The 27,873-nt window shown below is 53.8% G+C and overlaps 4 protein-coding genes across 4 annotated transcripts; 2 read left to right on the top strand and 2 right to left on the bottom strand.

Moving 5' to 3' along the window:
• The first annotated feature begins 551 nt into the window (after positions 1 to 551).
• Positions 552 to 22,248, top strand: LOC144580767 (uncharacterized). The gene is made up of 3 exons (XM_078359605.1): positions 552 to 582; positions 2,271 to 2,640; positions 22,005 to 22,248. Exons 1-3 carry the CDS (start codon positions 552 to 554, stop codon positions 22,246 to 22,248), a joined length of 645 nt encoding a protein of 214 aa, XP_078215731.1.
• On the bottom strand, positions 2,746 to 5,283 carry ZFP36 (ZFP36 zinc finger CCCH-type). The gene is made up of 2 exons (XM_002762097.7): positions 5,203 to 5,283; positions 2,746 to 4,405 (listed from the first exon to the last, which is right to left on the bottom strand). The coding sequence occupies exons 1-2, from the start codon at positions 5,242 to 5,244 to the stop codon at positions 3,449 to 3,451; spliced, it is 999 nt and encodes a 332-aa protein (XP_002762143.4). The 5' UTR covers positions 5,245 to 5,283; the 3' UTR covers positions 2,746 to 3,448.
• On the bottom strand, positions 14,366 to 21,750 carry MED29 (mediator complex subunit 29). Its single transcript, XM_003735567.6, has 4 exons — positions 21,507 to 21,750; positions 19,793 to 19,851; positions 18,397 to 18,481; positions 14,366 to 14,992 (listed from the first exon to the last, which is right to left on the bottom strand). Exons 1-4 carry the CDS (start codon positions 21,720 to 21,722, stop codon positions 14,750 to 14,752), a joined length of 603 nt encoding a protein of 200 aa, XP_003735615.5. The 5' UTR covers positions 21,723 to 21,750; the 3' UTR covers positions 14,366 to 14,749.
• Positions 22,017 to 27,873, top strand: PAF1 (PAF1 component of Paf1/RNA polymerase II complex). The gene is made up of 14 exons (XM_035285803.3): positions 22,017 to 22,327; positions 22,852 to 22,881; positions 22,978 to 23,070; positions 23,380 to 23,501; positions 23,596 to 23,662; positions 23,759 to 23,860; positions 23,944 to 24,049; positions 24,127 to 24,195; positions 24,282 to 24,385; positions 24,471 to 24,587; positions 24,686 to 24,814; positions 26,932 to 27,037; positions 27,159 to 27,249; positions 27,328 to 27,873. The coding sequence occupies exons 1-14, from the start codon at positions 22,281 to 22,283 to the stop codon at positions 27,732 to 27,734; spliced, it is 1,590 nt and encodes a 529-aa protein (XP_035141694.1). The 5' UTR covers positions 22,017 to 22,280; the 3' UTR covers positions 27,735 to 27,873.

Genomic DNA, 27,873 nt, shown 5'->3' with positions numbered 1-27,873 from the left:
AGCAGCGAGTGTCACAGGGCTCGAGAAACAGAGCCTTGGACACGGAAAGAACAAGAAAGAGACATCGCTGGTTCTTCCTTTAGCCAGATCAGTTTCTCTTGCCCTTCCCCAAAGAATCCTTCATGTAAGGAAATGGCACCTCCCACCAGCTCCCACCTCCCAAGGGCACATCTCTGCCCCTGAGGACCTGACATTCTAGTGGGGAGGCATATTGCCGTAAACAAAATAATTGGCCGGGCGCGGTGGCTCACGCCTGTAATCCCAGCACTCTGGGAGGCCGAGGCAGGTGGATCACGAGGTCAAGAGATCGAGACCATCCTGGTCAACATGGTGAAACCCCATCTCTACTAAAAATACAAAAAATTAGCTGGCCTGGTGGCATGTGCCTGTAATCCCAGCTACTCAGGAGGCTGAGGCAGGAGAATTGCCTGAATCCAGGAGGCGGAGGTTGTGGTGAGCCGAGATTGCGCCATTGCACTCCAGCCTGAGTAACAAGAGCAAAACTCAGTCTCAAAAAAACAAAAGAATTAAGAACATTTGAGTGTTAGATGATGATAAATGTCATGGAAAAAGTCCAGCAAGGTAGGGAAGATGGGGTTGGAGGTGGGGTGTGGACTGCCAACAGCAGTGGTCAGGGAGGATCTCACAGATCAGGCATTTTGAGCAGAGACCTGAAGGAGGGGAGTGAGCCATGAGGACACCAGGGGAGTGTTCAGGCAGAGGGAAGAGCTAGTGCAAAGCTCCTGTGGATGAAGCAGACCAGCTAGGAGGCCAGTGTGCCTGCAGCAGAGTGGTCAAGGGGGAGGGTAGGCGATGGGTGCCAGACGGTGTGCGCTGTGGGAGGACTTAGGACTTTGACTTTTATGTGATCTGACTCAGGTCTCACAACAGCTTCCTCTGGTTGTCTCTTGGGGAAGTGGGGAAAGTGGAGACTGAGGGCTGGGGCTGGAGCAGAGACTGGGTGGGCTGCTATGAAGATGCCAATGGGAGACCTTGTTGGATAGGACCAGGGTGGGGGTCATGGTGGGGGCAGGTGGATTGTGGATCTATTTTGCAGGTGGATCAGACAGGATCGCTGTTGGCCGGGGGTTTGAGAGCAAGGTGTCAAGAGGTAACTTCCGGGTGTCTGGCCTAAGCCCTGGTAGCTGGTGGGAGATGCCATTTTCTTACATGAGGGATTCTTTGGGGAAGGGTGAGAGAATCTGATGGGGCTAAAGGAAGGACCAGCGATGCCTTTTTTTTGTTCTTTCCGTGACCAAGGCTCTGTTTCTGCGAATGTCTCTGCCTGCTTGCTCCTGCTCTTGCTCTCTGCCCCTCCTACGCCCTTGCATCGCAGGGGTTCTGGCTCTCTCTCTCCTGATCCTCTTCTACTTATCAGGGCCTGAGCCCTTTCCCACAAGGGAGGCAGTTTCCTAGAAGAGGAGACCAAAGGTCAGTGGGCCAGGGGAGAAGGCCAAGGAGGCGTGAGAGCAGGAGGGAGGCTTGAGGAGGGGAGAGAGAAGGGAGAGGAGGGAAGGGGCTGGAGAGGGAGAAAAGAGGAGGAGGACTAAGACTGAGGGGAGGAGGGGGAGAGAACAATGGGGAGTGAGAGGGCAAGGAAAGGGTGGAGAGGGAAGGAAGGACAGAAAAAGGGAGAGAAGGGAGACAGGAAGGAGGAGAAAGGAGGTAAGAGACGGCAGGATGGGGAGGCTAGAAGTGGGAGAGAGGAGTAATGAGGCAGGGGACGAGTTGGAGGGTGTAGAGAAGAACTGAAGGCAAAGGGTGTAGGGCGGGGCAGGAGGGTGCAGAGGAGGAAGTGAGAAGGAGGAGGAGGGGTGAGGGTAGGGAAAGGAGAGCAAAGGGAAGCGGGAGGGAGGGGGAGGGGAGAGGGGGGCAAGGAGAAAAAAGAGGGGCAGCGGGGGGCGAAGGCTGGACGGCGGGGCAAAGCCGCAGGCGCTGACGCAGGGCGGCTTCCGGGCGCGGGGCGCTGGGCCCCGGGGCTGGTCCCGACGTCGCTGGCCTTGTATGGTCCGGAGACGCGGTTCCTCCGGGGCCCCTCCTAGACACGCGGCCCCTATTACCCACACACCCTGGCCTCGCGGGGCCAACCACGGTGGGTGTCCGAGGCCTCGGGCCTCCAAGGTTCGGAAATACCAAGATCTGGTAATTCCTGGGCTCCAGGGTCCCGGGTGGCCAGAAACCCGCAACTCCGAGCCACCAGGGTTCCAGAGTCTAAAGCGCCAGGGGACTCAACCTGAGACTCCTAAATGTAGAGATCCTAGACTCTTGAGACCCTAAAACCCGCTTCCTCCCAACATCCCAAAGGCGTCGAAGCCCCCCAGGAACCCCGAGTCCCGAAACGGGTTCCGTTACCCCAGGCTGCCCCGCCCCGCGCCCGCCCCCGCTCGCCCTGGGCGCGCGCCCCAGCACATTCCGTCCTCTCCACCCGGCCCCTCCCGCCTCCCGCGGCCCGGTGGGGACGGAAACATCCCGTACCCGCTCGCGCGCGCCCGCCGGAGAGCTGGGTCAAGGAGTTCGGCAAGACCGGAGCGCGGTGCCCCGACGCCCGGGAACTGGCTCCCCCAGTTCTCATCTGGTGACCTCACCTGGTCACACCCTTTCAGGTGAACGGCCAGGCCTGGTGACGTCACTTCCTGCCAGGTAAGCGCCGCGGGGCTGGGAGGAGCAGAGCTGACTGGTTCCAAAAAGTCAACCCCTTCCCTCCCCATTCTTGTCTCTAGACCGCGAAGAAGCGAGGATCCCAGCTTACACGCAGATTCCGTTTATTTAAAAATTTTCAAAAACACAAAAATAGACTTTTAAGGTAACAATATATATTACTAAATATATTATAGTCTACTTATAATAATTATACCGTCGTTTCCAATATTACAAAAAAAGAGGAAGAAAAATACGAGGGAAGCAGACGACCCAATATATATAAATACTATAAAATCATATTAGAATAAATAAAGTCGTCATAAATAAAGACCCACTGATTCATGGGTAGGGTTTGGCATCAGCTTTGGCTACTTGCTTTTGGAGGGTAATTTGAGCACCAGGATCCCCCTCAGGGGAGGTTCCAGTTACCAGGAGACTCTGGAACCTCAGATCTCTAAAAACTGGAGGGGCAGAGAAGGCCTATTATTCACAGCACGTAAGATTCCAGGAGACAGATTTGCGCAGGGAAGAGGTGGGGAGAGGGTTCATTGCCTCCCTTAAATATGCTACATTTTTTTTTAAGAACCTCAGAAGACACTCCATCCCCCACTATGAATACTGAGCTTGCACACTTGGGGACCTGCCCCAGCTTGAGGTCAGGGGAGTGGGTTAATGCATTCTGGAAAAGGGGGTTACTTGATTACTGTCCCCCAAGTCTCCACAGCCCTGGGTCCATGCAAAGACCACAGTGCAAGAGATGTGGCTTCCCCCGTGAGATCCAACTGATCTGGCGGGGCAGAGTCACTTGTCATTCAGAAACAGAGATGCGATTGAAAATGGGGAGTCGCCGGGGGGCTGCCGTGGGCTGGGGTGGTGCAAAAATCCCCGCCTCGAAGACTGGAGAGTCAGAGCCCCCCAAGCTGCTGCCGCTGCTGGCGTATTCATCAGGGTCAGATCCCAGGGATTGTACAGAGGGGCTTCGAACCAGGCCACCCAAGGCCCCCCCCCAGACGCTCATAGGGGTGGCCCTTCGGCAGGAGGGGCAACAGACCGGGGTGGGGTCTCTTCGAGCCACAGGGGTACCAGGGGCAGCAGAGAAGGCAGAGGGTGACAGTGGAAGGTCCCCAGGTGGTGGCGGGGAGCTGGAGGGCGAGAAGGAGCAGGACAGGGAAGGGCCAGCCAGGCCTGGCGGTGGTGGTGAGGTCCGGCGGCCGGAGGGCAGGCCAGAGAAACTGATGCTCTGGCGAAGCACAGGAGGGTGGCCCGGGGCTGCCAGGTCTTCGCTGGGGTTGTGGATGAAGTGGCAGCGAGAGCCGTAGGGGCAGCGGCCCTGGAGGTAGAACTTGTGGCAGAGTTCCGTCTTGTACTTGGGGTGGCGATTGGCTTGGCGCAGCTCGCCCAGGCCATGGGCAAACTGGCATTTGGCCCCATAGCGGCAGCGCCCACTCTCTGAGAAGGTCCGACACAGCTCAGTCTTGTAGCGGGAGGAGGTGGTGGGGGTGGCTGTGGGCGAGGTGGGTGAGGGTGACAGCTCGGGGCCCAGGTGGGGAGCCAGCGGTGCGAAGCCAGGGGGTGGGGGCACCCAGCCAAAGCTGCGGCCCTCCACCAGGCTGGTGGAGCGGCCAGGCAGGCGAGAGATGACCCCAGACGGGCTGGAGTCAGAGGGGCTCAGGCTCCAGAGTCCCGAGGAGCCCCAGCCTGGGCTGGACTCAGTCTCTCCGTGGTCAGATGGCACGGGCGCATCAGCGTTCAGCGACAGGAGGCTCTGCGGAAATGGGTCGGTTAAGGCACCCGAATATGCAGGGCGACGCCCCACCCCAGCTGCAGGGATCAAGAGCTTGCCAGGCCGGTTTGTGGGCTCCCGGCCTGAGCCCCACCCGCTCGCAGAAACTCCCAGGTTCCAGATGCCAGGAACCCAGATTTGGAGATTCCGAGTTTACCCCCGACCGAGGCATTATCCCGAGGGACCCAGGAATTCCTGTTTCACCGGCTGGACCAAGAGGGGTCCCCGAAGTCAGAGCGCACCCCTGTTTCCCAATTTTGAGTCTCTGGACCTCCCCGGATATGACCCACACGTCGGGATCTCCAGTTTCACAACTGGAGGAACCGGGCAAAGTTGACCCAGGAGTCCGGATCGCTTTGGTTTTAGGGTTTTCAGAGAACTACGGTCAGGGACTGGAGAGACGTAAGTCGGATCCCCCCACCCTAAGACTTCAGCCCCAGACACGCCTCCGCGCAAAACCACGCCCTCAGCAACCACTAGGGATGAGCCAGGTATGGGGGCCACTTCCGCCTCCAGGCAGCCTCGGTGTGAGAAAAGTTCTCCGACTTTCCACTTTCCCGGGCCGCCCCACCCATGTTTGAGCCAAGACCCGGGAGACCAGAGCTCCATTTCACCTCCAAATCACCAAGCGGGTCTTGAGAGTAGAAGGCAGGGGCGCCGAACTGGCGCACTAGGGGGCCCCAGTTGGAGAAGGGAGGCAAGCTCCAGTCCCGGGCCGGAGCTTGCAGCTCTAGAGAGCTGGGAGTCAGGCGTGCAGGTGCCGAGTGGCGGGGACTCACCTCGTAGATGGCGGTGAGATCCATGGTGTAGCGGTTGGCCATGAGGAAGTCGGCCAAGTGTGGGAGCGCTGAAGTCAGGCTGAGGCTGGCAGGGAGAGCCAGAGTCTTATAGACGGCTTGGGGCGGGGCCGGGGGCGGGGCAGGAGGGGCGCTTCCCGGACGCGCGCCCCTGGCGCAGCCTGGCTGGCCCTGGACTGGTTCCCTTCCGCCCGGCCCTGGGCCAGGACGCGCCTGAGTTTGGCCGGTGGACAGCCGCGACCGGGCGGGGAGTGCGTGGGGCAGGGGTGGGAGTCGAGGTGGGGGTGCGGATGGCGGGGCGCCTGCCGAGTTTTCAGAGCTGGAGACTGAGGCTTGTAGAAGGGAACTGGGACGGAGGTGGGGGCAGGGCTCCAGGGGCAATTGACAAGGGCAGAGGCCCGATGGGGCGTGTGCGTGCGACACAGAAGAACGGGGGCGACGAGAGACACGCAGAGGGGTACAGACAGACAGGGAGAGAGGCAGAGAGAAAAACATCAACAGAGACCCAGAGAAGGATAGAGAGGGTGAGGAGGGGAGGGAAGGTGGGGAGAGAGAGAAAGTCCCAGAGACAGATTCAGAGGGAGAAGAGGGTTGGGAGAATCACAGAAACAAACCGAAAGGGGCTGAACGAGTGGCTCACGCCTGTGATCACAGCACTTTTTGTGTTTTTCTTTCTTTCTCTCTCTCTCTCTCTCTTTCTGTGTTGCTCAGGCCGATCTCGGGCTCCTGAGCTCTAGTGATCCTCCCACCGCGGCCTCCCAAACAGCTGGAATTACAGTTGTGAGCCGCCAAACTCTGCCAATCCCAGCAATTTGAGAGGGTGAGGCAGGTGGATTATCTGAGATCAGGAGTTTGAAGTCAGCTTGGGCAACAGCGAGATCCCATCTCTATAAAATGTATTATTAAAAAAAAAAAAAAAAAGATGACACCTGTTGTCATTGAGAAAAATAAAGAAGGAAGGAAAGACTGGACACAAAAGGAGAAAGACTATGAGAAACAAGCACTTAAAGAAAGAAATCTGTAGAACAAAGCCCCAGGAAAGAACCAGCAGGCCTTGGAGAAGAATTCTCCAAGAACTGCCTGCCTTGGGTGGTCTCACTCCCAAAAAGCCCAGACAGATAAGGAGGCTGGGACCGCCCTCCCGATCACCACTTGCTGGGATTGGGTGAGTGAGTGAGTGGGTTGGGGTCCAGGACACCTGGTGAAGCTGAAAAGGGGCCTCCTTTCCCAATTAACAGGGCGCCTCTAGCCCTTCACTTTCAGGCAGATAATCTGTTCTTCTGGGCTGATCATTGTTCTAAGTGCTTTAAGTATGTGCAGTAACCCTAACAAGCCAGGTGATGTGCCCATTTAATGCAGGAGGAAACCATAGTCAAGTTACTCTTCCGCCTGGCTCACACCTGTAGCCCCAGCACTGTGGGTGTCGGAGGTGGGAGGATCACCAGGGCTCAGGAGTTAGAGACCAGCCTGGGCTACATAGCGAATCCCGATTTCTACAAAACATACACAAAATTAGCTGGGTGTGGTGCACATCTGTGGTCCCACTACTGGGCAGGGGGAGGGGGCAGGCTGAGGTGGGAGAATCGCTTGATCCAGGAGGTGAAGGTTGCACTGAGCTGAGACTGGGGGTTTTTTTTCCAGGGGGATAAAAATGTTACTCTTCTAGTTCGAGCTACCAAATGGCAGAGGCCTCATACCAGGGCCTGAAATTATGTTGAGGTTTGCCCTCTAGGAAAACTCAAGCTTGGAAAGGTGGAGGTCTTTTATTATAATGGAGAGTTGCATTGATTGAAAGCTGTTTTGTTTTTTTGTTTTTTTTTTTTTTTGAGACGGAGTTTGGCTCTTGTTACCCAGGCTGGAGTGCAATGGCGCGATCTTGGCTCACCACAACCTCTGCCTCCTGGGTTCAGGCAATTCTCCTGCCTCAGCCTCCTGAGTAGCTGGGATTACAGGCATGCGCCACCATGCCCAGCTAATTTTTTTGTATTTTTAGTAGAGACAGGGTTTCACCATGTTGACCAGGATGGTCTCGATCTCTTGACCTCGTGATCCACCCGCCTCGGCCTCTGAAAGTGCTCGGATTACAGGTGTGAGCCACCGCGTTGGGCGACCCAATTTTTTTTTTTTTTGAGAGTGCAATGGCGCGATCTCGGTTCACTGCAACCTTCACCTCCCAGGTTTAAGCGCTTCTCCTGCCTCAGCCTCCTAGGTAGCTGGGATTACAGTGGCCTGCTACCATGCCCAGCTAATTTTTGTAGTTTTAGTAGAGACTGGGTTTCTCACCATGTTAGACTGGTCTCAAACTCTTGACCTCAGATGATCCACCTGTCTTGGCCTCCCAAAGTGCTGGGATTACAGGTATGAGTCACGGCACCTAGCCCAGACTACATTTTCAAGGCTCATTTCCCACACTGGCGCATCGTTTCTTATCAAAGGGTTGCCCTAAGTGAAAACTCTCCTTAAGATCTGGGAAGATAATTTATTTTTAAAGGGGTGTTGGAGAACTGGCTGCCCTGAGTGAAAATGCGGGGGTAGAATCATTGCCACAGTGCGCAGTTATAATGGTGGAAAGTTCATTCTTGCAGGGTGCAGGCTTGTATTAAGGTGGGGAGATTCTGCTAGGATCCACGTCGACTTGCTTCGTCGGAGAGCTGTTGGGGGGAATCCCTGGTGTGTCGCTTGCTGAGGCCGAGGGGCCTTCCCGGGCCGGTCCCGTGAGCTGGGCGGGCCGAGGGCGGCTCTGGCACGGTTGTGGCCTCCTGCTCGCCGGTGACTCACTCGTAAGGGGCGGGGGAGCGGGGGCTTCCTGGAAGCCGTGACGAGGAGGTTCAGCCCGGACACTCGGGTTCTTCTCCTGTAACCAGGGCTCCTGTCTCCTGTAAACAGAGCCCCGAGGACAACAGGGGGGGAAAAAGGGGCGAGGAGGGGGACGTGGGACCCGCCTCTAGGCCGAACTCCAGATCCTTACGCTGCTTATAGAACTGAGGCGAGGAAAGAGGAGTGGGGGGCACCCTTGGGTCTTCGGAGCCCGGCTCAGCTTGGGCTGCGCTCTATCCTGGAGGAGGGATTCCAGTTTCTATTCCCGAGAGACCGGGAGCATTTCCCATCCCTGAGTCAGGCTGTCCTCCCCTCTCTCCCATCTGCTGAGTCATCGGCCCCAGAGTCAGGACTTTGGGATAGGGCCACTCTCAAAGGAGGGGGATGCTTTGCTCGCAGAAAGACTGGTCCTCCATCTCCCTAGGCCGACAGACCTGGAGACCCAGGAGCCAAGGCCTCAGTCCCTCCTCGAAGTGACCCAGGGGTTGAGGCTCCCAGCCCCACCTCCCTCAGATCCACGGGTCCAGGCCCCTCCCTAACCTCTCCTCCCTCAGACCCGGGAGACCACCCCCCCCCCAGCCTCTCCTCCGTCAGATCCAGGAGACTAGGCCCTCGGTCCTCCCCCCAGGTCTCAGGAGTCCCAGGCCAGGAGGAAGTTCACGGCAGTACTCCTCCCTGTTCCCCACGTAGCCAGCGGGAAAATCCGCGGCCCCAGCAGCAGCCGGGAATCCCCTCTGGAATGACGGTGGGGAAGGGGATGGCCGGGGTCCCCCGCGGGGAGCTGGGGCCAGTCCTGGGCGGGCGGGGAGAGAAGGAAAGGGGCGGAAACCAGAGAGGCTAAAAATACAGCCAGCACTTCCGGCCTAGGGGGAGGGGAGCGGAGAGCAGAGTTTCCAGAAAAACAAGTGGGGACGGGAAACGCGGGGGTGTGAGAGCGGCCAAGTGCGCGGGCGAGCTGGGGACCGTGTACCCGCGGCACGTGTGCCCGCGCCGTGTGTGCGCCTGGCGTGATTGCCTGGGCCTGAGTTGGCGTGGCCGAGGGCCGGGCTGGCCGTGTGTGCCCTGGCCCGCGACTGCGTGGGCGGTGGGCCTGGGCCGGCCGGCGTGTGTGCTTGCGGGTGCAAAGGTGTGCGCCTTGGCATTTGGGGGTGCGAGATCCGGCCTGCCTGCTGAGGGACGGGAGTGTGCCCAGTTTCCTGTGAGAAGGCTGTGTGCATACAATCCCGCATGACTTGGCGGTGTGAATCAGTGTGTAAAACCGCCTGTGATTGTGCCATGTGTGCGTTGACCGTCTGTGGGTGTGGGGTGGATGCTCTGTTGTAACTGTACTGCAGTTTGTCTTTGAGGCGGCATTGGTAAGAACATGAGGTTTTCATCCCCACCTGCACATCTGTGTGTAGCTCTGAGCCACTGTGGGATCCGAAGTGACTCAGTGTGTGTAACTCTTCGTAGGTGCCTGGGTGAGGGAATGACTCTACCCTCCCCTGTGACTGAGGCTCTGTGCACACACAACTGTGTGTGTGTGTGTGTGTGTGTGTGGCGTTGAGGCAGGGTCTCGCTCTGTTGCCCAGGCTAGAGTCCAGCGGCATGATCTCGCTCACTGCAGCCTTGACCTCTCAGCTGAATTGATCCTCCCACTATGGCCTCCCAACATCTGAAGCTGTGTCAGCATCCGTGTGACTCCAACTGTGACAGTGCAGCAAGGCCCTTGTGGCTCAGTGTTTGTGGTCCCCAGGTGTTCACATGTCCAGGTCCTTTGTCGTGGGTGTCTAAGACTGCGTGGGCACATCACAGTAGGCCGGCATCTGAATGCTGTTCCTGTGGCCCCAGTCATAAGGCAGTGAAACGGATGAACTTTGGTTCTTGACGTCTACAGCCGCGTGATGGGGAGAGCGGCTGGTCAGCTCCCCCTTTATGTCACTGGTTCTTGTGTCTGCCTCCGTGGGCAGAGCAGACATGCAGATTCAAGCACCTGAGAAGCTGGGGCAGTGTCGCTGAGGCTGCTTCTGATAGTGCTGGGCTAAGGACAGGGCTGAGTCAGCCGGTGATGGGCAAAGTCTGCGATGGGGTGAGAGATAGCTTATCGGGTTAAGTGGTGGTTTAGCGGGTTTTGTGTTCATACAGCTGGGTTGCTCCCTGAAAGTATTTGTTTATGGGACTGTCAATGGGATGGGGTTCCTGGGGGGCACCATGGTTGTAGGATGCTGGGTTAGCTCTGCAGGGGGGCAGGCATGCTGTGTAGCTGGAGTTCCCATGGTCTGATTTGTGGTGGCTGTGCACCTCACACCCACCCCCTCCATGGAGCCTGCAGTGTGCACCAGACTGTGTAATCTCCCTCTGGGTTTAGTAATCTAGCAGAGCCAAGTCCTCACCAAGGCCCTCTGTGACCTGTCTGGATTTCCTCTCCTATCCCTGCTCCCCCATTGTGCTCAAGCCTCCTTTTCACATGTCCCATAAAGCCCAGCACATTCCTGTCCCAGGGCCTTGGCACTTGCAGTTTCCTCTGTCTGGAGCACTCTTGCCTGGATGTGTGGATGTCCCTGAGCTTATTCCCTCTCCTTCGGGGCTGCTCTAAAATCACCTTCTCTGCCGGGCGCGGTGGCTCACGTCTATAATCCCAGCACTTTGGGAGGCCGAGGTGGGTGGATCACTAGGTCAAGAGATCGAGACCATCCTGGTCAACAAATTGAAACCCTGTCTCTACTAAAAATACAAAACTTAGCTGGACATGGTGGCGCAGCCTGTAATCCCAGCTACTTGGGAGGCTGAGGTAGGAGACTTGCTTGAACCCAGGAGGCGGAGGTTGTGGTGAGACGAGATTGCGCCATTGCACTCCAGCCTGGGTAATAAGAGCGAAACTGCGTCTCAAAAATAAAAAAATAAAATAAAATCACCTTATCAGTGAGGTCTTCCTTGACAAGGATTAAAAACACAAAAGGGGCGCAGTGGCTTGTGCCTGTAATCCCAGCACATTGGGAGCCTGAGACGGGCAGATCACTTGAGGTCAGGAGTTCAAGACCAGCCTGGTCAACATGGTGAAACCCTGTCTCTACTAAAAATACAAAAATTAGCAGAGTGTGGTAATGCACACCTGTAATCCCAGCTACTCGGGAGGCTGAGGCAGGAGAATCGTTTGAACCCAGGAGGTGGAGGTTGCAATGAGCTGAGATCATGCCATTGCATTGCAGCCTAGGCAACAGAGTGAGACTCGTCTCAAAAATAAATAAGAAAACCCCTTTATCTGTTTAATAATAAATACATGGAACATATATAGACCATAATAAATGAATGTTTATGAAACCACAATCCAATGTAAGTTCTCAAATTTTTTTTTTTTTTTTTGAGATGGAGTTTCGCTCGTTACCCAGGCTGGAGTGCAATGGCGCGATCTCGGCTCACCGCAACCTCCGCCTCCTGGGTTCAGGCAATTCTCCTGCCTCAGCCTCCTGAGTAGCTGGGATTACAGGCACGCGCCACCGTGCCCAGCTAATTTTTTGTATTTTTAGTAGAGACAGGGTTTCACCATGTTGACCAGGATGGTCTCGATCTCTTGACCTCGTGATCCACCCGCCTCGGCCTCCCAAAGTGCTAGGATTACAGGCTTGAGCCACCGCGCCCAGCCTAGTTCTCAAACTTTTAATGTTAATAACAAGATTCTACATATGCGGATGTTACATTTCATGTGTTAGATTTGCTCCTATCATTTTAAAATTATACATCTCCATTTTTTGATCTTCAACTTAATTACACTGAAAAAAATGAGTATTTAGCTTGTGTAAACACCACTTCTTTTTTTTAAAAACAGGGTCTCCATCTGGCCAGCGAAGTGGCTCATGCCTATAATCCCAGCACTTTGGGAGGCCGAGGTGGGCAGATCATGAGGTCAGGAGATCAAGACCATCCTGGCCAACATGGTGAAAACCTGTCTCTAATAAAAATACAAAAATTAGTGGGGTGTGGTGGTGCACCTGTAATCCCAGCTACTTGGGAGGCTGAGGCAGAATTGCCTGAGCCCAGGAGGTGGAGGTTGCAGTGAGCTTAGATTTATTGTACCACTGCACTCTAGCCTGGCCAGAGTGAAACTTGTCTCAAAAACAACAAAAGCAGGCTCTCTGTCAACCAAGCTGGAGTGCAGTGGTGTGATCACAGCTCACTGCAGCCTAGACCTCTCAAGCTCCCACCTCAGTCCCCAAGTACCTGGGAATTTGGGAACGCACCATCACACCTGGCTAAGTTTTCTATTTTTTGCAGATATGGGCTTTTGCTAGGTTGCCTGGACTGGTCTTGAATTCCTGGGCTCAACACCACCTGCCTGCACCTCCCAAAGTGATGGGATTACAGGCCTGGGCCACTGCACTTGGCCCCAGCATCTCCACTTCTGATCTCACTTTTCAGCTTTAATTTCTCACCCCTGATATGTTTTACTTTTATCACATGTACTGTCTCTCACTAGAACATCAGCTCCAGGAATACAGGGCTTGCACACAAGATACCCGATGTGTTTGCTGAGTGACTGCAACTTCCTGGTGCCTACCTTTCGCCCTGTGTCCCTGGTAAATGTGCATCCATCACCTGACCACCCACTCTGCGTCTCTGTGGCTTCCCTGAGTGTGATTTTCAGCACTGGTAGGCCCTGTTATCATGGGTGCTGGGATCTCAGGCCCCACATCTGTGTGTGATGTTGACCACCTGTGAGGGCCGGCAGTCCCTCAGTGTTCCTGTGTGTTCATGGACAGAATGCATCTAGCACTGCTGGTGGGCTCCGCTTGGGCGAGGGATAGTGGTTTTCAGCTGTGTTGAAGATAACTGTCCCGATGGGCGGGACTATGTTACCCTACTTATTTGGAGATGAAGTGTGGGTAAGGAGATGTGTGATGGTGCCCAAATGTCAAGGACTAGATGGTCAGTTTTTTGTTTTTGAGACTGAGTCTTACTCTGTCGCCCAAGGCTGAAGGGCAATGGCACAGTCTTGGCTCACAACCTCTGCCTCCCAGTTCAAGCGATTCTCCTGCCTCAGCCTCCTGAGTAGCTGGGATTACAGTCACGCTAATTTTTTGTATTTTTAGTAGAGACAGGGTTTCACCATGTTGGCCAGGCTGGTCTTGAACTCCTGACCTGAGGTGATCCATCCGCCTTGGCCATTCAAAGTGCTGGGATTACAGGCGTGAGCCACCGCACGTGGCCTTGATGGTCGTCAGTTTTATGTGTTAACTTGGGCGGGCTACAGTCCCAGTTAGTCAATCAAAGACTCATCTAGCTGTAGCTATGGAAGTGTTTTGTAGATGTGATTGAAGTCCATATCAGTTGACTTTAGATAAGGGAGATTATCCTACATCTGGGGACTGGGTAGAAAACTGATTCAGTGAGATAAATGGGCAAAACTGAGGCTTCCCTGGAGAAATTCCTCCTAGGGACAGTGCTTCAGCCTTCCCCCTGCCCTACATGCCCAGGCACTTAAGGAAGAACAAGGGGAGGAGTTTCCTGGGACATGTGCGGCTGGCCATTTCTCTGTTCTCCCAGTGGGGACTTGAATTACAGAGGTCTCTATGGTCCTGGGGTTTCCTTGCAGAGATGGGGTCCAAGACAGGAGGCCACTGGGAACCATGGCACAGAAGGTATTGGGTGGGGCAGTTCTCCAACCAGGCTGAGTCACTAGAGCCTTTCACACCCCAACATCTGAGCCTGGGCTGGTAACTCCGCCCTGCACTTGCTCAGGCCTGAAGGCTAAGGCTGAGCTTCCTGAAGCTCCCTGGGAAGCAGGGAGTCTAGTGGGGCACTCCCTCCTTGAAGCCCCCTCCCCAGGGCCTGCTTCCCGGAGCTGGGGCTCAGGCGCCTGGGTTCTTCCCCAGGACTGATGATTCATCCCGGCTGGGGCCTTTTCACTTCTCCTTTGGGGCTAAAAATACTGGGACCCAGGCATCCAGCTGGGCCAGCCTTGTCACAGATTGCACAATGCCCCACACTTGAGTTCCGCTGACGCAGGCTTGGGTGAGGGTGGAGGCCTGAGTTGCACCCTGCTCAGACCCGTGGAGCTCAGAGCCTGGGCCCCTCCACTGCTCCTTTCCTAGGCCAAGGACCCTGGGGTCTGGGCTGACATGGGAGCCTCTGGGGGACTCTGGGCTTGGCTGTGGCCCCTGGAAATGAAGTCCCTTCCCTTAGTCCCGGATAACAGTGCTGGCCTCCTGCATAGACACAGAGTCCCAGTTAGGAGCTGGGATAGAAGACAGCTAAAGAGGACTAAGAGAGAGAGGTCAGAGAGAGAGAGAGAGACATAGGACAACAGGGGCAGAGACACATTAGCCAGAGCAGAGAGACAAGGACAAAAAGAGACAGGATGAGACAGACAACTGTAATAGAGAGTCGACACAGAACCCACCTCCCAGCTGGAGACAAGAAGGACTGAGAGAGAGGGGACAGCCAGGGTTCCACACCCAGCCCAGGTTGGGGGAGGGCCCCTGGAACAGAGAGGTCATCAACACACACAGTCCAAAGTCTACTTGAGGCTAGGAGGGGGAGCAGGAAGAAGGGTCCGGGAGGCAAGGGCCCGGCCTGTGAGCTTCCTGTCGGCCTCTGCTGCCCCCTGCTGGCTCCAGCCGCAGTGCTCAGACAGGAAGAAGTGTCAGAGGAGGCTGCTGGGTTTAGGCCTAGGCCACTTCATTCCCTTTGCACACCACCCACCAACTACTGCCTGCCCCACTCCCTGCCCCCGTCTTCACAGGTTGCCACCAGGGCCAGCAGGTGGTGCAGGCGTCTTGCCCGTGACCTTGTTGGCACAGTCCAGCAGAGCGGTGTGAATGTCTTTGGCACAGGTAATCTGGGCTTTGATGACCGCCAGGTACTGTGGGTAGGGCAGGCTGTCAGGCTGCACTGCGTCAGGCTTGGTGGCTGTGGGCACCAGTGTCGGAGAGTGCTTGGCACTGTCGCAACTCTGTGACAGGCACTCATGTGCCAGGCGCTGTGGACAGGCAGGTAAGGGGGCAGCATCAGACCCAACCCAGGTCATTCTACCCCACCCCAAGGGCTAGCTGGGGGTTGTCGGTTTGGCCTCTGGATTTCCCAGGTCTGGGAGTCAGAGCCTGGCCCTGCCAATCACTTGCTGGGGAACCTCGGGCATGCGGCTGCTCTTCTCTGAGCTTCAGTTTCCTCCTTCGGAAAATAGGTTTAATAACCACCTCTTCCTACCTCATAAGGCGAGAACAGTTAGAGCAGGTGTCTGACACTCAGGCACAGGTCCTGGCACACTGTTTAAAATGCCAAGAAATGTTAGCTACTATCGCTGTTACTGCTCCCGCCCCAGACCTGGTGTTGGCAGTGGCATCTCGGATGGCACCTGTCCCTGTTTTCTGCCTGCTTCTCTAGCTGCTCTACTTTTTATTTTTTGAGATGGAGTCTTGCTCTGTCACCAGGCTGGAGTGCAGTGGCATGATCTCTGCTCACTGCAACCTCCGCCTCCTGGGTGCAAGCGATCCTCCTGCCTCAGCTTCCTGAGGACTATAGGTGTACTCCACCACGCCCAGCTCATTTTTTGTATTTTTTAGTAGAGACAGGGTTTCACCATAATGGCCAGGATGGTCTTGATCTTTTGACCTCATGATCCACCTGCCTCAGCCTCCCAAAGTGCTGGGATTACATCATGCCCAGGCTTTTTTTTTTTTTTGAGACAGAGTCTTGCTCTATTGCCAGGCTGGAGTGCAGTGGCGCAATCTCAGCTCAGTGCAACCTCTGCCTCCTACGTTCAAGCAATTCTTCCACCTCAGCCTTCCGAGTAGCTGGGACCACAGGCATGTGCCACCATGCCCAGCTATTTTTTGTATTTTTAGTAGAGAAGAGGTTTCACCATGTTGGCCAGGATGGTCTCGATCTCTTGACCTCGTGATCTGCCTGCCTCGGCCTCCCAAAGTGCTGGGATTACAGGCGTGAGCCACCGCGCCCAGCCTTTTTTTTTTTTTTTTGAGAAGGAGCTTCACTCTGTTGCCCTGGTGGCAGTGCAGTGGCACAATCTTGGCTCACCGCAACCTCCACCTCCTGGGTTCAAGAGATCTCTTTTGCCTCAGCCTCCCAAGTAGCTGGGACTACAGGCGTGTGCCACCACGCCTGGCTAAACTTTGTATTTTTAGTAGAGATGGGGTTTCACCATGTTGGTTCAGGCTGGTCTTGAACTCCTGACCTTGCGATCTGCCCACCTCGGCCTCCCATAGTGCTGGGATTACAGGTGTGAGCCACTACACCTGGTCAACTCTAGATGCTTCTTACACTACCTAAGACATTTGCACAGCCATTCCCAGCTCCATTGCCTCACTGTTCAAGGTTCAAGCCCTCCTAGGGCTGTCACACTCACTCACACCACTCAGTTTCCACCTCTGCACTGACAGCGCCCATATTGTCACCACCTCCCCTGACATTCCTAGGGCGCTTATACTCCCCAAAACTGCTCCTCCTAGGTCCGTTTCAGGGACAGTCCTCCATTCTAAACCAGAGAACTGAGCCTCATCCTAGAAACTTTCTCTCCTTCCAGCACACCAGTTCTGTGGCCCGAATACAAAGCCCTGCACAGAAACCTCCAAGTTCCCATGGGTCTTCCATGTTTTCTCACAGCCCGCCCTGATGCAGCCTAGTCCAGGTGTACTTGGATTCTGCCATGATTGCCTCCTTGGGCTCCTGCCTCTAGTCTCAGCCCCTTGAACCCACCCCTCATTTGCCAGTCAGAGGCATATTCCTAAAAAGCAGATAGGACGCCGGGTGCATTGGCATACATCTGTAATTCGAGCACTTTGGGAGGCGAGGTGGGTGGATCACAAGGTCAAGAGTTCAAGACCAGCCTCGCCAAAACTGTGAAACCCTGTCTCTAGTAAAAATACAAAAAAAAAAAAAAAATAGCTGAACGTGATGGCAAGCGTGTAATCCCAGCTACTCGGGAGGCTCAGGCAGAGAATTGCTTGAACCTGGGAGGCGGAGGTGGCAGTGAGCTGAGATTGCGCCACTGTACTTCAGCCTGGATGACAGAGCAAGACTCCGTCTCAAAAAAAGAGCAGATAGGTCCATGCCTCCCCAGTGCCCTTAGGGTTGTATTTAAACTCCAACAAGCTCCTGTACCTACCACACTGAACTACTTGATGTTCCTAAAACAAATTTAAAGCAAATGTTATTCCCTCTGGCTGGAACATGGTTCTGCCACTACCAAGCTTCTCAACCTCTCAACTTTTCCTTCGAAACCCAGGCCAGGCTAGGCACAGTGGTCTGTAATCCCAGCGTGTTGGAAGGCCAAGGTGGGTGAAATCAGTTGAGCCCAGGAGTTCAAGACTAGCCTGGGCAACATGGTGAAACTCCATCTCTACAAAAAATGAAAAAATTAGCCAGGTGTGGCAGTATATACCTGTAGTCCCAGCTTCTTGGGAGGTTGAGGTGGGAGGATCACTTCAGCCCAGGAAATAGGGGCTGCAGTGAGCCGAGATTATGCCATTGCACTCCAGCCTGGGCGACAGAGTGAAACTCTGTCTCAAAAAAAAAAAAAAAAAAAATGCCAGATGCAGTGGCTCATGCCTATAAGCCCAGCACTTTAGGAAACTGAGGCGGGCAGATCACTTAGGGCCAGGAGTTCGAGACCAGCCTGGTCAAAATGGTGAAATCCTATCTCTGCTAAAAATACAAAAGCTGGCCAGGCGTGGTGGTGTGCATCTGTAGTCTCAGCTACTTGGGAGGCTAAGCATGAGAATTGCTTGAAACCAGGAGGAGGAGGTTGCAGTGAGCCAAAATTGCGCCAGTGCACTCCAGCCTGGGGGACATATGCCTAGTATTATGTTAAGTAGTTTACATGGATAATGTGAGTTTTCCTGGAAACTCCATTTTCCTAAAGAGGAACCCAGGGCTCAGAGGTAGAGATTGATGGTACATCTGACAGCAGCATCTGTATTCTTAGTCACTTGCCCTCCTCTCATCTCCTGCCCCTCCCTTCTTTGTCCCAGACTTGCTCACATGTGCTCTAGCCGTAGCCTTCCCTAAGCCACTCTCTTCCTGTCTCCACCCTGGGCTTCCACAGCTGAGATTCCCCCATCCAGCCCTGATCCCTGTGCCTGTGCCTCCTGTCATAACCCTTAGCACTCTGGCCTGGGCTTCTCCCATCGCAGCGCTGACCACTCTGAGCTGTCCTGGTTTAGGGGTATGTTTGTTATTATTCCATGCAACTGAAAGCTCTGTGAGGGCACAGATCAGAGCAACCCTGTGTCCCCAGCATTGGTGGAGGCACAGGTATGGCCCACAGGAGGTCCCCAGTTGAGTGGGAGCTGACTGACTGACTGGTTTCTGAAGACCCCGGAGAATGGGATAGAACTGTGGTTACCCAGTGTCCAGGAGGCCTCTTACCAGGCAGAGCTCCAGCTGGTCACAGAGTGCGTAGAACTCCTCCAGGCACTTGTCAAAGCGCTGTATGGGTCCGTCACTGCTCTTTCTACAGACCAGGAAAAAAGGATGTCTGAAGAATTGACTTCTAATCTCTGGGACACCAGTATCTACCCAACCCAGTGTCTATCAGGAAACTAGGTACGGGCCCAGGAAATCTGAAGTAGTGGCTGAAAACAGAAGGGGTTTAAAAAAAAAAAAGAAAAGAAAAGGAGGCTGGGTGTGGTGGCTCACATCTGTAACCCCAGCACTTTGGGAGGCCGAAGCAGGTAGATCACCTGAGGTCAGGAGTTCGAGACCAGCCTGGCCAACATGGTGAAACCCTGTCTCTACTAAAAATACAAAAATTAGCCAGGTGTGGTGGCAAGCGCCTGTAGGCCCAGCTACTTGGGAGGCTGAGGAAGGAGAATCGCTTGAACCCAGGAGGTGGAGGTTGTAGTGAGTCAAGATCACACCACTGCACTCCAGTCTGGGTGACAGAGCAAGACTCCATCTCAAAAAAAAAGAAAGAAAAGGAAAAGGATGGGGGTGATGGCTCATGCCTGTCACCCCAGTACTTTGGGAGGCCAAAGTGGAAGGACTGGTTTGAACCCAGGAGTTTGAGACCAGCGTGGGCAACATGGTAAGACCCTGTCTCTAAAAAAACAACAACAAAAATAAAATAAAGAAAGAATACAGGCCGGACCTGGTGGCTCACGCCTGTAATCCCAGCACTTGGGAGGCCAAGGTGGGTGGATCATTAGGTCAGGAGTTCCATACCAGCCTGGCCAACATAGTGAAATCCTGTCTCTACTAAAAATACAAAAAAATTGGTCAGACATGGTGGCACACGCCTCTAGTCCCAGCTACTCAGGAGGCTGAGGCAAGAGAATCACTTGAACCTGGGAGGTGGAGGTTGTGGTGAGCTGAGATCACGCCACTGTACTCCAGCCTGGGCAAAAGAGTGAGACTCTGTCTCAAAAAAAAAAAAAAAAAAAAAAAAAAAAAAAAAAATAGGAGGACTGATTCATGAGGCTGAGAGGATTGTGTGAGGCCAGGAGTTTGAGACCAGCCTGGGCAACATAGCAAGACCTCGTCTCTATAAAAAAATTTTAAATAAATTAGCCACGCATGATTGGCTCGTGCCTGTAGTCCTGGCTACTTGAGAGGCTGAGGCAAGAGGATCACCTGAGCTCAGAAGTTCAAGGCTGCAATGAGCCAAGATCATGCCACTGTATTCCAGCCTGGGTGACAGAGGGAGACCCTGTCTCAAAAAAAAAAAAACAAAACGGTGAGGTAGGCGAGCAACAGGGAGAAGGAAAGTTGAATGTCAAAGACTGGAGTGAAAAGAGAATACCCTGGGGAAGAGGGCTGTACTCACTGTCCATTGTCGATGTTAGTGTTCTGAATCAAGTTTTGGGCTGCAACCTTCATCAAAGTCTGGTCAAAACAAAAACAAAACATGTGGGAGGTGGAAAAACAAAAGGGAGTATCTGTGGCAGATCTCCACTGTTCCTTAAGATCACTCAATCTCAGGCCATCATTTCACCTGGCACCTTCTCTCCTGACGTTCCAAAGTAATACTCCTTTCCATTCCTATAGCTGTCACCACTCCACCTTCCTGGAGGCCTGCCCTCACCTGAGCTTCTCACCAATAACCTAAGGATTCTCCCTCATTAGCAATCAAGGGCAGAATCTCTGTATAAGCCAGTCCTCTCCTCAGCCTTTAATGACCAAGCCCAGTTTCTCCTTTAAACAACCCTTCACTCAAGTTCCAGCCAATCTCAAACTCAACATCAGTGCAGATGCCATTTCTGCAGAGCTTCACTTAGGTCTCACATAAAACAGGTTTTGGCCGGGTGGGGTGGCTCACGCCTGTAATCCCAGCATTTTGGAAGGCTGAGGCGGGTGGATCTCGAGGTCAGGAATTCGTGGTGGCATGCCCCCCTGTAATCCCAGCTATTTGAGAGGCTGAGACAGGAGAATCGCTTGAACCTGGGAGGTGGAGGTTGCAGCGAGCCGAAGATCACACTACTGCACTCCAGCCTAGGTGAGAGAGCGAAACTCTGCCTCAAAAATAAATAAATAAATAGGGCCGGGCACGGTGGCTCACGCTTGTAATCCCAGCACTTTGGGAGGCTGACGTAGGTGGATCAGAAGGTCAGGAGTCCGAGACCAGCCTGGCCAACATAGTGAAACCCCGTCTCTACTAAAATACAAAAATTAGCCAGGCGTGGTGGCACACGCCTGCGGTCCCAGCTACTCGGGAGGCTGAGGCAGGCGAATCGCTTGAACCCGGGAGTCGGAGGCCAGCCTCGGTGGCAGAGCGAGACTCCGTCTCAAAAACAAACAAACAAAAAAAGTTTTGTTTTTTTTTTTTGGCTGGGCGCGGTGGCTCACGCCTATAATCCCAGCACTTTGGGAGGCCGAAGTGGGTGGATCACGAGGTCAAAAGATCGAGACCATCCTGGTCAACGAGGTGAAACCCCGTCTCTACTAAAAATACAAAAATTAGCTGGGCATGGTGGTGCGCGCCTGTAGTCCCAGCTACTCGGGAGGCTGAGGCAGGAGAATTGTTTGAACCCAGAAGGCGGAGGTTTCGGTGAGCTGAGATCGTGCCATTGCACTCCAGTCTGGGTAACAACAGCGAAACTCCGTCTCAAAAAAAAAAAAAAAAGTTTTTTTTTGTTGTTGCTTTTTTGAGGCGGGATTCTCGCTGTGTTGCCCAGGCTGGAGTGCAATGGCGCAATCTCGGCTCACTGCAACCTCCGCCTCCTGGGTTCAAGCAGTTCTTCCTCAGGTTCCAGAGTAGCTGGGATTACAGGCGCGTGCCACTATGCCCGAGTAATTTTTGTATTTTTAGTAGCGACGGGGTTTCACCAGGCTGGTCTTGAACTCCTGACCTCAACTGATCCACCCGCCTTGGCCTCCAAAAGTGCTGGGAACACAGGCGGGCGGCACTGCGCCAGGCCAATAGAACAGGTACTACTCCTCTTTCAGCTTAGCGCTCTCTCCGACTAACCTGGCCCTTGGCCCGCCCCTCTGAAGTTAGACTACCAAATCCCGTTTGTTTTTCGCTGCTTCCGGCCAATCACCTGTAGACTCTCCTTCAGCTGCGGTATGAGCATTTTATAACGCTGCACAGGATCGAAGTCCTGTTGCTGTTGCTGCAGAAGGCCGCTCTGGGCAGGGCCCACCAGTTGTGCTGGCGGTTGCGGCTGTTGCTGGGGACCCGGGCCGCCAGTCGAACTGGGACCCGATACGCCAGCAGCTGAGGAAGCCGCTGAAGCTTGCTGCTGGGATGCTGCCATCTTCCTCACGGACCGCCGGAAGTGCGTCACAAGTGTGTCTCTCCCGGTTGCTTTTCAGCATCCCCATCTCTAGTCCCCGTTTGCTAGATAGTCCCGCCTCTCAGGCAATTCAGCCAATGGAAGGAAAGGAGATGCCCTCACGTTCCGTCCCTCTCAAATCCGAGGTTCAGACTGAGATATCTTTCCACCAATCACAGAAGCATATCTCTCCCTCGCTCCGCCCTTCACCCAGGCGCTCGCCAATCCATATGTGGTTCCAATCCGGACTTCATTTCCCCGCAGGCGTTGCAGCCTGAGGAGACTCGTCGGGTCCTCAGCGTCTTGGCGGCAGCTGGTTGGAACAGCAGCTTCGAGTCCGTCCCCGGTGCTGCCTGCGTGTTCACCTGAGTCTCGCTGGAGCTCTTCTCGCCCGCCCACCTCATCTCAACGGACTTTCCGCGGAGAGCGGCGCCAACCCGGGCCTGCCTCGGATCAGGCGTCCCCTGAAGTCGGCACGCCCCTCCGCGTCCCGCTTCGGCCCCGCTAGGACCCCGTCCGGGCTGCCGTCGCCTCGTCGCTATGGCGCCCACCATCCAGACCCAGGCCCAGCGGGAGGATGGCCACAGGTAGGCGCCACGCTTTCCTCTCTGTTTCATCAAGGCGGAGGATCGGGAGAGGGTTTCTGCTGAACAACGTCACCAGCCCCCAGGTCTGCCCATGACGTCACGCAGCGCTCACCTTTGACGAAGGGGGCGAGTTTCTTCTGAGACGCAGGTGTTGCCCTCCTCCCCTGACGTGCAATTCAGGGATTAAGCTCTTGGAGACCTCTAGAAGGGATTCCTCCAGTCAAGTGTTTGAAGACCCCTCTTCCAAAGATGATTGAGTACATGGTTCTTTATGAAAACACTTGAAGCCATCCCCTGCAAAAGGGATTGAGCACTTGGCCTTGTTCATTAAAGCTTTTGGGTGCACTTCTTCCTAAAGAAATTGAACATTTGTCTCCCTCCATTAAAGCATTTGGCCACCCCCACCACTAAAACAAACCAGCATTTGTCACCCCTCCTACCTTTTGAAAGGTTGGAGAAGTCTTTTTCATTCTCCTGTCAATGCCGTCGTCTCCACCTATCACTGTTTCTTTCTTCTCTATTAGGCCCAATTCCCACCGGACTCTGCCTGAGAGGTGAGCCCCACTGTGGTTTCCCAGGAGCGGTAGGGCAGTAGGGCTGGGAGCAGAGGCTGGGCAGCGGGGGCCCATTTTGAGCCACCGTGTTCCTAGGTCTGGAGTGGTCTGCCGAGTCAAGTACTGCAATAGCCTCCCTGATATCCCCTTCGATCCCAAGTTCATCACCTACCCCTTCGACCAGAACAGGTGAGCCTAAGGAATGGGAACACTACTCAGGTATCAGTTCCTTGAAGGCAGGGACTGCTTGTCTTGGCTGCTGTTTGCTCAGGGCCTCGCACAGTACCCACCTAGCACATAATAGTAGCTGCTCAGTGTTTGTTAATGAATGGAGCAAGCAGTGTCCAACTCCCTTCCCACTGGGGAGCCAGCTTTCACACCCGCCATGGGGGACACTTCATTCTGAGTTCCTCCCCAGAGAAGTTTCGCCTCTGGGAAGCAGGGCTGTGAGGGCCGAAGCTGGAATCCAGACACCACAATAGGTGTTTCCCCTCCCAGGTTCGTCCAGTACAAAGCCACTTCCTTGGAGAAACAGCACAAACATGACCTCCTGACTGAGCCAGACCTGGGGGTCACCATTGATCTCATCAATCCTGACACCTACCGCATCGACCCCAATGGTGTGTGGGGAAACAGGGAGGGTCTGCTCTAGGTCAGCAAAGGTCCAGGCCTGGGCCTCCCTCATGGTCCTCCTGCCCCCTTGCTCTCCTCTAGTTCTTCTAGATCCAGCCGATGAGAAACTTTTGGAAGAGGAGATTCAGGCCCCTACCAGCTCCAAAAGGTGAGTGGGTGCCAAATGGGTACTGGTGACTGGCTCAGGTGGGCCCTACAAGTAGGAGGGCGGTGGGGTCCTGAGGTACCTGATTTCCTACCCCAGATCCCAGCAACACGCAAAGGTGGTGCCATGGATGCGAAAGACAGAGTACATTTCCACTGAGTTCAACCGTTATGGCATTTCCAATGAGAAGCCTGAGGTCAAGTAAGTTGCAAATAGGAAGAGGGGGAAGGTGGAGATATCGGGTGTGTCCAGTGGCCACTAAAGGCCTTTTTTTTCACTTGTAGGATTGGGGTTTCCGTGAAGCAGCAGTTTACCGAGGAAGAAATATACAAAGACAGGGATAGCCAGATCACAGCCATTGAGAAGACTTTTGAGGATGCCCAGAAATCAGTAATTGAGGGACTGGGATGGGGAGAGGCAAGGGTGTGGCTGCAGAGCTCTTCCTCAGCCTGTTTTTGCCCCACCAGATCTCCCAGCATTATAGCAAACCCAGAGTCACACCAGTGGAGGTCATGCCTGTCTTCCCAGACTTTAAGGTCAGGCCCAAGGTGGGTGGTAGGAAGGGACAGCCTCCCATTTGTGCCTGTTCCCCATCTAACCCCAGTGCCTACCATCTTCCTAGATGTGGATCAATCCATGTGCTCAGGTAATCTTTGACTCAGACCCAGCCCCCAAAGACACAAGTGGCGCAGCCGCATTGGAGATGATGTCTCAGGCCATGATTAGGTAGGTGGTCCTGCTGCCCACCTTAGCCTGCTCCTTGCTGCCTTTTGTCCTCACACTTCATTGCCACTCCTTTCTCCCCAAACAGGGGCATGATGGATGAGGAAGGGAACCAGTTTGTGGCCTATTTCCTGCCTGTAGAAGAGACGCTGAAGAAACGAAAGCGTGATCAGGAGGAGGAGATGGACTATGCACCAGATGATGTGTGCGTGGGCTGGGGTTAAGTTTTGGGGATTGAGAAGTGTGTCCCCTTTTCTCCCTCATAGGGAGGAAACGGGGCTGAACCTGTGCCTTCATTCTCAGGTATGACTACAAAATTGCTCGGGAGTACAACTGGAACGTGAAGAACAAAGCTAGCAAGGGCTATGAGGAAAACTACTTCTTCATTTTCCGAGAGGGTGATGGAGTTTACTACAATGAGTTGGAAACCAGGTACTTGGCACACTCCTATCTGATTAGCCTAGATGTGTGCTTCTTAAGACCCTGGTGCATGCAAGAGCCACCTTGGAGGTCATGTTACCTAAGAATTTGTTGTATGGCTGGGCACAGTGGCTCAAGCCTGTAATCCCAGCACTCTGGGAGGCCGAGGCGGGTGGATCACGAGGTCAAGAGATCGAGACCATCCTGGTCAACATGGTGAAACTCTGTCTCTACTAAAAGTACAAAAATTAGCTGGGCATGGTAGTGAGTGCCTGTAATCCCAGCTACTCAGGAGGCTGAGGCAGGAGAGTTGCCTGAACCCAGGAGGCGGAGGTTGTGGCGAGCCGAGATCGCGCCATTGCACTCCAAGTAATTCTCCTGCCTCAGCCTCCTGAGTAGCTGGGATCACAGGCATGTGCCAGCATGGCAGCTAATTTTTTTTGCATTTTTAGTAGAGACGGGGTTTCACCATGTTGAATGAGGCTTTGTGTGAAACTTATTTATATCTCTAATATAAAGAACTTAGGGATAAAAAAGATGGGGTTTTCTAACATGAGGATTAAGTCTACACTTCAAATTAAAAAGGCTTATGTTGGAAAAAAAAAAAGTGAGCTACTGCACCTGGCCAGAAAGAAAATCTTAATGCAGGAAACATTTAGAGCTTTTGTAGGGTAGAGGGCCAGATTTCTCAGTTATTAGTAACAGACTTCACATGAAAGTAAACATTGCCAAAGTATGGAGTGATATGAAATCAGCATGAATGTTTTAAATTAAATGCTTAATACCCATGTTCAAAAATGTGACCCCAAAACTTCCCTGATGGCTGCAAGTTTACTCCTGTGCCAATGCCTCTGGTTTAGAGTTGGGAAGGCTTGAGTTTCTGTTTAAAGCAGAAATCACAAGTTCTGATCCCATAGGCCAGGCAGGAAATGTAAACGAGCAGTGGCCTGGTAGAGTCTGGGTGACCTGGAGCTCTGGGCAACCATGGAGAGCATTATTCACATCCAGCCTACTGTGGCTATGCTGTGGGGCCAGAAATTCCTACTTTCCAAAAGACCCAAATCCAGATGATTTGACATTTCTTGGTTTCTCAGAGTGCTGGTAACTAATTCACATACACAGTCAGGCACTGCATGTTTCTGTCAACAATGGACTGCTTATGGGTGATCCCTTAAGATACAATACCGTTTTTATTTTTTTTGAGACAGAGTCTCGCTGTTGTTACCCAGGCTGGAGTGCAATGGCACGATCTTGGCTCACCGCAACCTCCGCCTCTTGGGTTCAAGCAATTGTCTTGCCTCAGCCTCCCGAGTAGCTGGGACTACAGGCGCGCACCACCATGCCCAGCTAATTTTTGTATTTTTAGTAGAGACGGGGTTTCACCTCATTGACCAGGATGGTCTCAATCTCTTGACCTCGTGATCCACCCGCTTCAGCCTCCCAAAGTGCTGGGATTATAGGCGTGAGCCACCGCGCCCGGCCTACTATACCTTTTCTTTTTCCTTTTTTTTTTTTTCTTTTAAAAGATGGGGTTTCACCATGATGGCCAGGCTGGTCTTGAACTCCTGACCTCAGGTGATCCACCCACCTCAGCCTCCCAAAGTACTAGGATTGCAGGTGTGAGCCACTGCGCCCCGCCTTTGCTGTTCCTAAGTTTAGATACATAAATACTTACCATTGTGTTGTAACTGCCTGCAGCATTCAGTACAGTCACATGCTGTACAGCTTTGTAGCCTAGGAGCAACAGGCTACCCCATTACAGCCTAGGTATGTAGTTGGTTGTACTGTTTGTACAAGCACATTATTTGATGTTCACATGATGTATTACCAGAACGTATCCCTAAGTGGCCTGTGCCTGTATTTACGTAAATACACCATATAACACACCCCACACATAGGGTGTAGGGCAACCAAACTGGTGCCATGGGAGCCATCCTTCCTCTCCCCTGCTCTCACTATTTTGAGTGTACTTGCCCTTATTCAATCTGTATTTATTCTCATTTGCTCTGAGCCAAGTATCAATGGGGAACCAAGTCAGACCAGATTCTTCACAGGGGAGGCAGTGGAGGGGAGTGGGAGGTATGTCTTTAACTGCATCTTCCACTTCTCTCCCCCAAATTCACCTGCAGGGTCCGCCTTAGTAAGCGCCGGGCCAAGGCTGGGGTTCAGTCAGGCACCAACGCCCTGCTTGTGGTCAAACATCGGGACATGAACGAGAAGGAATTGGAAGCTCAGGTAACAAACACCACTGGCTCAGGGCATACATGGCAGGAAGGGCAGTGGTTGTAGGTGAGGAAGGGGAGAAAAACCCAACAGAACACCCTCCTTTTCCTCATTCCAACCTTGCGGCTTCCAGGAGGCACGGAAGGCCCAGCTAGAAAACCACGAACCAGAGGAGGAAGAGGAAGAGGAGATGGAGACAGAAGAGAAAGAAGCTGGGGGCTCAGGTACATCTGGACAGGTCAGACCCTGGGAGCTCTGGAAGGGTGGAAAAGTGGGTCTCACCTCTCTCCATTTCCTTCCAGATGAGGAGCAGGAGAAGGGCAGCAGCAGTGAGAAGGAAGGCAGTGAGGACGAGCACTCGGGCAGTGAGAGTGAACGAGAGGAAGGTGACAGGGATGAGGCCAGTGACAAGAGTGGCAGTGGCGAGGACGAGAGCAGTGAGGATGAGGCCCGGGCTGCCCGTGACAAAGAAGAGATCTTTGGCAGTGATGCTGATTCAGAGGATGATGCCGACTCTGATGATGAGGACAGAGGACAGGCCCAAGGTGGCAGTGACAATGATTCGGACAGTGGCAGCGATGGGGGTGGCCAGCGGAGCCGCAGCCGCAGCGCCAGTCCCTTCCCCAGTGGCAGCGAGCACTCAGCCCAGGAGGATGGCAGTGAAGCTGCAGCTTCTGATTCCAGTGAAGCTGATAGTGACAGTGACTGAATCCCAGGGCATTCAGGGCTGGTTCAGACACCACTATTATGAGCAGGAAGGCACTTTTCTAGTGGTCTGTTTGTGAGCCTTTCACTTGTTTGTCCCCCACCCCCAAACCTTTCCTGTTAATAAAGCCAATTTCTCTTTA

The sequence above is a fragment of the Callithrix jacchus genome, chromosome 22 (assembly GCF_049354715.1).
Source record: "Callithrix jacchus isolate 240 chromosome 22, calJac240_pri, whole genome shotgun sequence".
Taxonomy (NCBI): domain Eukaryota; kingdom Metazoa; phylum Chordata; class Mammalia; order Primates; family Cebidae; genus Callithrix; species Callithrix jacchus.
The sequence above is the reverse complement of the archived record's forward strand: the minus strand, read 5'-3'. Positions and strand labels throughout refer to the sequence as shown.